We start from the raw sequence: 12,361 nt of genomic DNA, 5'->3' as shown, positions 1-12,361 counted from the left end.
CAACGAAAACGATTGTGTTTATGACAATCATCTTTTTATATAAATTGTGCATATTTTTCTATTGCACAAAAAAAGAACGATTTGCATTTGAAGATTTTTTTGTGGAGATAGTCATTTATATTTAATTCACAAATTACGTGAATCTTATTCGTTGCATACATTAATATTGAGACTGATCTGAGCAACTTCTCTTTGCAGCGTCAATGTTATGCAATAAAGTCTAGTTTGTCCCTCTGTACTCACCGTAGCCTGCCTTTAACAGAGAATACAGGAAGTCACCCATGGTGAGGCGAGAGAGAAAATAGTATTCAATTTTAGGGTAAGCATATTGCAAAAATACGTGTAAAAACAAAACCCACTGCATTTATGTTCAGTAACATGATCTCAAAACACGTGCTTAATTAATTTTCACACTTCCAACGTTACTTTATTATGTTTTTGCGTTTATTTTGAAATAACGACTCGGAAGCCATATGAACACCGAAGGTCTTGCCCGTTTGACAGTGTGCCTGTTTGTTTCCAAGAGTTGTGTGTTATATAGACAGTGACCCACTTTGCTTGTGAGAACAGCAGACAATGGCCTCCGGTGACGGAATTCAGATACCGAGCCGCCTGCCGCTGCTGCTGACCCATGAAGGGGTGCTGCTCCCGGGCTCCACCGTCAGATTCAGCGTGGACTCTCCGCGGAACATGCAGCTGGTCAGCCAGCGGCTTCTGAAGGGAACTTCTCTGAAAAGCACTATCATAGGAGTGATTCCCAACACCAGAGACCCAGAGCAAGACACCGACGACCTTCCCAGCTTGCATAAGTAATCAACGCTTAATTATATACATAGATAAAGAGTAAATAGTTATATCCCGAGTTTGATAAGTGGTGGTTGTTGTTGTTGTTGTTGTTGTTGTTGTTGTTGTTGTGGATGCATACCAGCTGACTGTACAGGATGTACAACCTGGGACTGGGGACCCCTTCAAACCTTAGGGGTCATGAGAAGTTAAAAAAAATAGTTCTGTTAAGCATTTTTAAGGTGGACAATAAGATAGCTGGGTCATTCTACAGAAAAGGTGGAAGTGCTGTCACTTACTTTTGCAGACACCAAAATACATGACGTTGACCTAATACTCACATTAATTATATATGTTGAATACATAGAGATTGTCTTTGCAATGGTACTAAATACAAAATAAATAAAAAATGGTTTTATACGTACATTGCAATTTATTTAAAATGCCAAGTTCAAGGAACTGCCTTGTCACTTTGATCATACATGGAAGTGGAGCCTTTAGTTTTAATTTAAAAGATTATTTTTTCAATAAATAAATCTAATTTATATTTACATAACATTACATACATTAAATATAACACTGAAATGGTAAAAAACCCCGCAAATTATTATTAATAATATCAAATAAATGTCAGTCACCCACAATTACGTCATTGGTGTTACTGCTACACAAAACGCTTTTATTTTGAAATAATGTACTGTCTCTGAAGTGCCTCCTGTAACAAGAGATCATTTGAGGCAGTGCAGTGGACAAAGACATGAGGAAAGTCAGTCTTACTTTGTTTGTTAAAGGTGTCATTTTATCTTCAAATTTTACATGCGTCTTTCAAGTCTGTCATTAGTGTTACTCATTGCATAGCCCTAGGGGTGAACATTTGAATTGGAAAATGTATTGTATTGAAGAGTTAAACGATTTTGATATTGACTGAAGCCATATTTGGTCTGACACATTGCAGCCATTTTGTTAAAATGGTAGTGTTTTCTCCAAATTGTCACTGGTGTTACCGTCACTGGTGTTACTCTTCTTCCTGGTAACACGTAACACCAGCGACATTCCTATACAAATAAGCTTTGTATAAAGTATAAAAATATTTTAAGCTCTACTTGTTGTGGATTCATTGCTATTTAACAGGTTTTAGATGTTTTTAGAAGGAATATATTTCAGCAGATTTTTATCACCCAGATTCCACCTTTTCTGTAGAATGACCCAGTTTACTATAAATTATATCTACATTTTCGACAAGAGTGGATAAACATTTGGTAACAACATGGCCCAATTCATTGAACATGTAGGCCATGGCATTTCACTGGCACTACTGAGCATATCATGCTAATCTATGAATTCGTTTTCTTTTCTTTATTTTGACTGTTAAGATTTCAATATTTTAAAGGTTTTATTAATACACTACTACAGTGTAGTGCAGTGAAAAACATGGGTTATAGGTTCCTCAACAATGCAATATGAACAAGACATAAAACAAATCAAATAAAAAAACAATACAAAATAGTCCAAGCGCAGGAGTTTAGTTTCAGGGTGTGTCATTCGTTTACATTTGAATGGTTAACAAAGTTAAACAAATCTGCAGTCATAAAGCCCAAGTAAATCACGTTATTTTGCAGATATGTCCACATTAATGTCTTTAATAGGCATATTCCCCACTGCAAATTGGTTTATTCTGTGTATTCTTTGGGAATACTCTGTCATAATTGAGGAATTGCTTTGCATTTTTTTTTTTTTACAGCTTTGGACGTACTGATTTACATTTTGTCCAAGTTATCTATGAAACTACAACAGAGAGAAAAAAGCTCGGGCAACTTCAGTCCGGCCTTGTGCATGAACCTAATATTTGTTATATGCACAGTTGCATGCACATATTCTGAAAAGAACCGACATTGTGTGATTTGTTCTCTGAAAGTCTACAGTTAAGCAGTGGCCCTGCAGCTGAGTACAGAGACTTTAACCTTTCACCTGCAGTCTACCGGGTCAGGCTGGTTACGGTTACTAGGGGGAATAACCGCTACATTGGCTTAGGCACTGAACTTGGCATTGTAGCAATACATTGTGGCCATCCACTGCTAGCAAATAGTTTATTTAAAAACACTAAAGGCTCCATGACGCTAAAAGTCTTAAAATAACGGAGACAATCTGATGTCCTTGTGTTGTTGTGGTAGACCTCAGTGATATTGGATTTCTGAAGGGAAACAGGGATTAAATGCTGTTTATTCAAACATCTTCCCCTTGTAGACAGTACATATGTCTCTGATTTAGAGCCTGACCCCTTCAGAGGCTTCTCACTCCAGCCACCATCCTTGCCAAACTGGTGTGATCTACTCTCTGGTGGCAGTCAGTTCCGCTTCACTTCACATTAAATCGCGGAATCTATGTCCCGCGGCCCATAATCAGTAACATATTGTGTGTGGGGTTGTTATGTCAGGGAACATTGCCAAGAAGTCTTGAATTGCTGTATTGTATCGATCCATAGCTAAACCTGCTGTCCTGCTGTCATCCACACTGACTTTGGCAACTCTAGCCGCTCAGTTCTTAATAATCGATTGGGTTTTAAATAATTCTGATTTTGTGGCAATCATTTGTGGGGTTCCCGCCAAAAACACGTGTTTCCCCCCAAAAAACATGTGTAATTGAAGTCATTGAGGCCCAAACTGTGTGTTTTAAAAACGTGTCAGCATTTGAATGGGTCCCAAATTACCCAAAGGACTTTTATTCCAGCTTGTTATCCTGCAAGTCTTTTATAACAACTGTTTTACTTAACACTGAGCAGAATAAAAGCCTCAGAAGACAGACAGAAGACACATTATTGGTTACAGGTCATGCTTTAAATGAGTTTAAGACCAACAGACACAGGGACCGTTTTATCCCACATGCCATAAGACTGCTGAACTTCCGAGCTTGCACTGTTTTTATTGTTTTTATTTGTTTTATGTCTTTATATATGTATGTTGTATTGTTGGAGGAACCTGTGACCCAATACATTCACTGCACAACTACACTGTAGCTGAGTATATGACCAACCATTGAACCTTTTAATTAAAGTTAATTTGGTCCAGTGCACAACTTTAAAGTATGTAGCTAAGCTTAGCTCTTGCTGGCTTTTGATGTGAGACTCAAATTAAAGACTTTCCCACAATACACTTAAAACCTTAAAGATTATAAAAGAGTTGTTTGATCCCGACCAAAACCAAGTTGTAAATCTGTACCATTCACGAAAAAAACATCAGGGCACACTCGTTAAATATAAGATAATGCCACCATGAAGCGTAGGACAAACCATCCTTTCTCCAGTGGGTTGTCCGTCATCCCTCCTGTGTCTCACTTTCTCTCTCTCCCTCTCTCTGTAGAATTGGTACAGCGGGTATAGCAGTGCAGGTTGTGGGCAGCAACTGGCCAAAGCCCCACTACACCCTCCTCATCACCGGACTGTGTCGCTTCAGTGTGACAAGTCTGCTGAAGGAGCGACCCTTTGTCCTGGCAGAGGTAAAACAATTCAATATCAAGACAAAGGTATATTTAAGATCAAAAAGGTCTTTCTGAGAATTTATCAAAATGTACAATTTCTTTTTTACAAATAATGTGTGGACCCTTTTGTAAAATCACAGCTCCATTTGCTCCATCCACAAAAGCAATTGGAATATTGTTTATTATTGCCGCGATTTGCGACACACAGCTTCTTGCAGTCAGAATTCATTGTATTTATCACAAATTAGTACTTTGTACCGACTAGTGCATGCATAGTTGAAAAAAGAAGAAAGCAAAATGTGCATAACAGTGACAAAGAGGGTACAGCATGGGAGCAGCATGGAGTTGAGGAAGGAAGCCAATTTACATTTTAAAGGGTGAAGCTGTAGGACAGGATATATGTGGAATATTGATTGTCATTGTAAAAGTTTCATAGGAATATTGCCATTATTAATATTTTTTTCAATATTGTCAGAAACGAAATATTTTATTATCAAAGGTGCATCCCTGATTTGGGACTTCATTACTAATAGTTCCTCCTTTATAGGCAATATAGGATTAAAGAGACCTTTTTCTGAATTTCAAAAGGGACTTCAATAGGTGCCTCTCATTTGGAAAACCTTTCAGGTGGAGCAGCTGGATAAACTGGAGCAGTACATGACCCCAGCCTCAGAGGGGGTCACAGCAGAAGATGTAGAGCTGGGGAAGCTGTCCCACAAGTTCTACCAGGCGGCTGTACAGGTATGTGTGTGTGAGGGTGTTCTTTGTGTGTATGTGGGACTGGAATAGAGGGGTAGTAAACAAGTAAGGCAAAACAAGACCCAGAGCCCTTAACAAAAGAAGGGGATTTGGTGAAAATACTCTGTCCTAGTCAAAAACAATGGTTTTATTTTTGGTGCATATTAGAGCTAGGAAAGAAAAGTAATATTTTTTATAATATACTATAATCATTTTATTCAACTGATAAAGTGAATTAAATAAGAGGAAGAGAATAAGCTCATTTATACACTGAACTCAGTTCAGTATGGGTTCCACAGTTTGCCAATGAAATAAAGCAGTGATTTCTACAGAGTTTTCAGGTTAGGTCCATCAACCCAGAAAGTCTCTATCTTTTCACAGATCGCATGTAGTTCATGTCATGGTTCTAGATCTATCGGCAATACAAAAGTATAACGCATGAATTAATTAGTATAAAATTAAGTTTGTTTCTATGTGCTGCAACATAAGAGGGCTGTTTGCATGTACATAGCATCCGGAAAGTATTCATACCCCTTCACTTTTTCCACATTTTGTTATGTTACAGCCTTATTTAAAAATGGATTCAATTAATTTATTTTCTCAACATTCTACACACAATACCCCATAATGACAAAGTGAACATTTTTTTAGAAGAATATTTGCAAATTTAATTAAAAACAAAACACTCAAATATCACATACACATAAATATTCACACCCTTTATTCCAGGGGTACTCAAATACAAATCTTAAAGGTCCAAAATAAATGTTTCAATAAGACAAAGGTCCGTTTATTACGGTCATTCAAACTTTTAAACAATTGCAACAAGATTCTTAACACGAGGTTGCAAAAACAAAAATAATCTGTATGCCGCAGTTTTCATTGTTATTGTGTCTGTGCCTGACCCCTCAGAGTCGCAGTGTAAGAGCTGCACAGTTATGAGTAAAGGCAGCTGCACTCTTTTTCATTCAGCATTCCCATTATTGCTTTATAAATGTCTTGCCCCCTTGTGTGTCCACTGAGGTTCGTCAGGCCCAACACATCTTCAACAAACTCCCCCTTTGCCTCATCATAAAAACTCACAAACACCAGCAACTGAGCATTGTCAGTGGTGTCAGTGGACTCACCCACAGCTAAGGAAATGCACTGTGCATTTTTTATTCCATCACAAAGCTGATTAATCAAATCACCAGCCAGTATTTATGTTCTTCTGGTTGCTGTGGAATCTGAGAGGGGGCTTTGCTTGACCTGTTATTTCCTCTTTTTGCTTGCCTTCAACATGGTCTCCATCACTTCAGTCATGCATTCTTTTATACTTCAGTTATTATCCAGTGGAATGTCCTTACCTACTGGCCTAGTTCAATCAAAGTGGTTACTTTTGTTTGGCTGGGCAGTGTAGTTTTACACACCGTCTTATTTGACTTTCTCAGGACTTAAAACTGTTTTTTGGGGGCAGACCCCCTCAAAGAAAAAAAAATATTTACACACATAAGGTCATCATCTCATCCGTGAGCAGAGCATTAAGTTGACGTGTATTACAGCTGAATGCGGCGATTACCATTTTGTTCAGCAAAACGCCTCACAAAACGTATTAAGATCAACAGCTTTAGTGCGTTTTGATTCAATGCTGAGTACAGCCACACTGACAGTCTCTTCTCTGTCAGTGTAGACCGCAAATACCTCATTCCTTCAGTGCTTGGGTCCGAATGCTTCTCGTTTTGCGCCGTCCCGTTCAAATGAAATCGCCGCCAATCATATGTCCACGCTCGCGCCAGGACCGAGGGAGGGGTTACATGACGTGCATCTTGTGCTGCATTCACTTGCACTCGGACATTAGAGACTTTCTCTCATAAATGTCCGATGAGCGCTGTTTGCAGTCTCTGGACAAAGCGGATCATTTTTGACTCGTTGCGTTGTGGCGATGTCTCGCAGATAACACAGATAATACAGATAATACATATGAAAAATATAATTTGCTCAGAGTCCAGAGACAGTTGTGGTTCGGTCCGGATCCGGACCAGAGTCCGTACTTTGAGGATGCCTGCTTTATTCAATACTTTGTTTAAGCACATTTGGCAGCAATTACAGCCTCAAGTCTTCTTGAGTATGATGCTACAAGCTTGGCACACCTATCTTTGGGCAGTTTCTCCCATTCTGAGTCTGAGGTCCAGTGCGCTCTGGAGCAGGTTTTCATCAAGGATCTCTCTGTACATTGCTGCATTCATATTTCCCTTGATCCTGACTAGTCTCCCAGTTCCTGCTTCTGAAAAACATCCCCAGAGCAGGATGCTGCCACCACCATGCTTTACTGTAGGGATGGTGTTGGCCAGGTGATGAGCGGTGCCTAGTTTTCTCCAGCATGATGCTTGGCATTCAGGCCAAAGAGATCCATTTTGGTTTCATCAAACCAGACAATTTGGTTTCTCATGGTCTGAGAGTACTCTAGGTGCTCCATGGGGGATTTCATGTGCCTTTGGCTGAGGAGTGGCTTCCTTCTGGCCACTCTACCATAAGGCCTGATTGGTGGAGTGCTGCACAGATGGTTGTCCTTCTGGAAGGTTCTCCCATCTCCTCAGAGGAACACTGGAGCTCTGTCAGAGTGACCATCGGGTTCTTGGTCACCTCTCTGACTAAGGCCCTTCTCCCCCATTGCTCAGTTTGGTTTGGGCGGTCAGCTTTAGGAAGAGCCCTGGTGGTTTCAAACATCTTCCATTTGCAAATGATGGAGAGCACTGTGCTCGTTGGGACCTGCAATGCAGCAGACATGTTTCTGTACCCTTCCCCAGATCTGTGCCTTGATACAATCCTGTCTCTGAGGTTTACAGACAATTTCCAGGACATGGCTTTTGTGCTCTGATATGCACTGTCAACTGTAAGACCTCATATAGACATGTGTGTTCCTTTTCAAGTCATGTCCAATCGATTTAGTTTACCACAGGTGGATTCCATTGAAGTTATAGAAACATCTCAAGGATGATCAGTGGAAACGGGATGCACCTGAGCTACATTTTCAGTGTCATAACAAGGATCAAATAAGCAAAAACTACTACAGACTTTTTTTTGTACATGTTTTTAATAACATATACGCAGCCCCTTAAGGGCCATGAAAAAGAAAACACAAGATACTTTCTCGTTCAAACAAGTCTCTTTTTTTTCATGGCCCACAAATCAATGCCTTGTCAAAAATGTTTTCCCTTAGCATTAGGCCTACATATTGTCCTATAAAATAAAAGAGAATAAAAACAATTTGCAAACAAGCCAAAATACATGTAGGCCTGTCTGGCTCAAAACAGAACAGCGGTGGCTTCTTTTTGCACACTTAGTGAAAGGGGCTGATGGTTTCTAAGGGGAAATATTTTCACTTGGATTTTCATTTGGACTTCAACAGACTATTCCGGTGAAAGTGTAATAAATTCCGGCTAACTGAACGACTGCGCCACGCCAAATTGTTGAATGTTGGCAGGGAGAATTGAAGAGTCTCCGGAGCAGCCAAAGAGAACCAAGACTCAGAAAGACTCAGTCATTTGATATACAGTACCACTCAAAAGTTTGGACAAACCTTCTCATTTGAAGTTTTTATTTTATTTGAATTGTTTTCTACTTTGGTCTGATGAGTCCAAATTTGAGATTTTTGGTTCCAACCGCCGTGTCCTTGTGAGACGCAGAGAAGGTGAGCGGATGGTTTCTGCATGTGTGGTTCCCACCGTGAAGCATGGAGGAGGAAGTGTGATGGTGTGGGGGGGGCTTTGCTGGTGACACTGTTGGTGATTTATTCTGAATTCAAGGCACACTTACCCAGCATGGCTACCACAGCATTCTGCAGGAGCCAGCAAAAATATAAATCATATTCTGTTTACTAGATCATTCCATATGTGTTCTTTTATAGTTTTGATGTCTTCAGTATAAATCTACAATGTAGAACACATTTAAATAAATAAAAAACTTCGAATGAGAAGGTGTGTCCAAACTTTTGACTGGTAGTGTACATTTATCACACATTGGAGACACAGGGGGCTAACATGTATCAGAATCAGGTTTATTGCCGAGTAGTTTTACACATACAGGGAATTTGGTTTGGTGTAAAACGGTGCATGCATTAACACAGTAATAACATTACATTGTAAAAAAGGATCAAAAATAGAACTAAAAATAGTTTTTAGAAACCTCAAAAATATTCAATAAGGATAAATGTTTACAGGAAATATAAATATACAAAAAACGATGAACTATTGAAAATATGAAGAATTAGTGTGACAAATAAAATGCGTAACATAACCTTGGAATAATAGAAAAGTTTGATCGCTTTGAACTGATTTTATCCCTGATGATTAGAAAAATTGTATCACTAAATCTTACACCAATGTGTTTCCATGTCTTCCCGTGTGTTTAGTTGTTAGGCATGTTGGACATGTCTGTTCCAGTGGTGGCTAAGTTCAGGCGTCTGCTGGACAGTCTGCCCAGGGAAACTCTCCCTGATGTGGTAGCCTCCATGATCCGCACCTCAAACATGGAGAAACTCCAGGTGAAGTGAACTGTTAGCTCTGTGTTTCCCATACATCAAACTAGGGCTGCTCGATTATGGCAAAAATCATAATCTCGATTATTTGGGTCAATAATTGATATCACGATTATTAAAAGCGATTATCCATTTACTTTGAAAACATCAATTTATTGGAGAATTTTTTTTTAACATTACGTTTTTAACAGTTGATTACCCTGAACTTTAAGTATAACTAAACTGAAAAGCAAAAAAAAAATTATAAAAAAAATAAACAGTAATAATAAAAAAATAAAAGTTTTATTTCGATTAGCTGTTTTCGTAATCGTTGCAAGCCATAATCGTAATCGCGATTAAAATACGATTAATTGAGCAGCCCTACATCAAACTCATTACTTTGATATAACCGTACGTGACTCATGGTTTAAAGCCTGTTTTCAATGTGGTATCAGCATTTTGACATTTTTTGTTTTTGTATTTTGTATACACATAGTCAATCACTGGAAACATGTGTGCAGTGTTTCTTCATAATTAACTGTACCTGCATTGGATCTGTAATGGGATAACTGTCACAATGTTTTTAAGGGTACCATTAGATAGTTGCCATTGGAAATTATTTGAATACTGGTACATACATACATTTTCATATTGTAATATTACTTACTTTACATTTCTATAATTTTATTATTTCTACATTTTCTTTCATATTGTGTCACTTTCACCATTCTCTTGCACTATTTTATTTTTTATTTAAATTATATTATATTTATAATTATTTTTATTTTAATTTGTATTTTTTATATATATTTTTTTGATATTTTTTTAATATGACTTTTAAAATTAGTTGTTATGATTTACCTATATTGAACGTTGCATGCTTGGAGGAGCCTTTGGACTTTGAAACATACAGTAGAATAGGCCTGCGTTCAAGATTTTCTCTAAAGTGAATCTATTCATGTTTTTGTAAATCCATGTTTGCTTTGAAGGTCCTTGATGCATTAAGTTTGGAGGAGCGATTCAAGAAGGCTCTGCCCATGTTGACCAGACAGATAGAGGGACTGAAGCTGTTGCAGAAAACCAGAAAAAAAAGTCCTGACAATGAGAAGACGGTAACAAAACGTTTGTATTTCTCCTTTTCCTTTCTGCAATATCTGTATTTATATATCTGCTCACGACTCTGTGTCTCATCTGAACAGGTGTTATCAGTTCGTAAAGGTGGAGTGTTCCCGGGCCGGCAATTTAACTTGGATGAGGAAGATGAAGATGAGGATGGCGATGACACCGCAGCCTTGGAAAGGAAGCTCCACAGAGCCAAAATGCCTGAAGCTGCACTTAAAGTTTGCCTGAAGGAGCTCAAGAGGTAAACTCACATTTATAAGTCCTGACATTTTTGATTCCACAGTTCTAAAAAAGCAAATATTTTTGGTGAAATAATGCCACATGCTGATACTTTCTTTTAGATCATGTTTTGATTCATTTAATTTAAAAAAGGCTCTTTTGAGGCCAAAGCTTGTTTTTTGTTTTTAAACCCTTTGAATACCCTTGATCCCTTCAAATAATTTCTTAGATGTGGTATTGTCTCGAATACTTACTTATTTTGTTTAATGTACGATTTTACTGATGAGTCCACAGTCTGACCTGTATTACATTTAAACTCATACATGTGTATTCAGATTAAAAAAGATGCCTCAGTCCATGCCTGAGTTCGCCCTGACCAGAAACTACTTGGAACTGATGGTAGAGTTGCCATGGAGCAAAAGCACTAAAGGTAAACGAAGCTGAAGGCCACGTTTTTTCCAGGTCCAAATGAAAAATATGTCAGATTCTGTAAGAGATCTCTGATACTACATGAGTTATGTCTTTGCACCGTGGCAAAACAGTTAAGATTGATGATGGGTGTGTGATAGCTTTGGCATTGTCAGAAGCCGTCATTTTGACTTTAAATTGACGTTAGCGATGCTTAACATGTGTTCACTGAAACACTGGTGATAGCTGGGTTTAACATATCAATGTTATCACTTTTTTTGGTTGCAGTTTTTGCTTTGAAGCATGTCAGCTGGAGGACTGACCAAATTAGCCTTTGACAGATTTTAATATAAATGGTGATTATAATTTGTATTGAATAAACAGTTGTTCTTTCAAACACAGGCATCTTGAAGGGAACTTGCTAATGTATATTACTAGTGTTTTCATTTATTTTATGTAAGACTTAAAGTTTAACCTGCACTTATCATTACTTTTTTATTTAGAATTAAATTAAATTACGACATGTAATATGAAAGGTGTTGCTTGATTTACTAGGCTCTGTAGTTCAGCTCAGCTGTGAGGAGTGTTTTTAGTGTCTTTCAGCTCATTGTTTTGGTTTTAAGGCCCAAAACCTTGGCCCTTTTGGCTCACAGCTCTCATCCAATCTCACCCAGTTTCCAACACAGCTGTTTACAGCAAGAATTCTCAGTACAACACCATGTAAAAGTTAGCAACTATCTGTTAACATATCTGAGCATTTAGCTGCTACAGATCCAGATATGTTTACACAATAGTTGGCAAACTCAAGCTGAATACTAGACCTACATTCATCATGTTGTCAAAGACACAAATCCATCTGAAAACGAATGCTTTTTGCACAACGAGGGATTTAGCAAGAGTACAGACATATTTCATATATTTTCTAATATGTTATTGATAATAACAAACACATCTCAGGTCACCAGTTCAAGTCCCGGCAAGACCAAGTGCTACCGAGGTGTCCCTGAGCAAGGCACCGTTCCCTACACTGCTCCCCGGGCGCTGTTCAAAATGGCTGCCCACTGCTCCTAACACTAGGATGGGTCAAATGCAGAGAAACAATTTCCCCACGGGGATTAATAA

At 38.3% G+C, this 12,361-nt stretch overlaps 1 protein-coding gene across 1 annotated transcript in view; it reads left to right on the top strand.

Moving 5' to 3' along the window:
- The first annotated feature begins 249 nt into the window (after positions 1–249).
- lonp2 (lon peptidase 2, peroxisomal) overlaps positions 250–12,361 on the top strand; it is a 40,599-nt gene continuing 28,487 nt past the window's right edge. Inside the window, exons 1-8 of the mRNA XM_034084698.1 lie at positions 250–319; positions 571–809; positions 4,140–4,275; positions 4,885–4,998; positions 9,386–9,517; positions 10,480–10,602; positions 10,690–10,853; positions 11,167–11,261. Of these exons, the coding sequence (XP_033940589.1) occupies positions 577–809; positions 4,140–4,275; positions 4,885–4,998; positions 9,386–9,517; positions 10,480–10,602; positions 10,690–10,853; positions 11,167–11,261 (997 nt within the window). The 5' untranslated portion in view covers positions 250–319; positions 571–576. The remainder of the gene's footprint in view (positions 320–570; positions 810–4,139; positions 4,276–4,884; positions 4,999–9,385; positions 9,518–10,479; positions 10,603–10,689; positions 10,854–11,166; positions 11,262–12,361) is intronic.

This window comes from Pseudochaenichthys georgianus, chromosome 6 (assembly GCF_902827115.2).
Source record: "Pseudochaenichthys georgianus chromosome 6, fPseGeo1.2, whole genome shotgun sequence".
NCBI lineage: Eukaryota > Metazoa > Chordata > Actinopteri > Perciformes > Channichthyidae > Pseudochaenichthys > Pseudochaenichthys georgianus.
The sequence above is the reverse complement of the archived record's forward strand: the minus strand, read 5'-3'. Positions and strand labels throughout refer to the sequence as shown.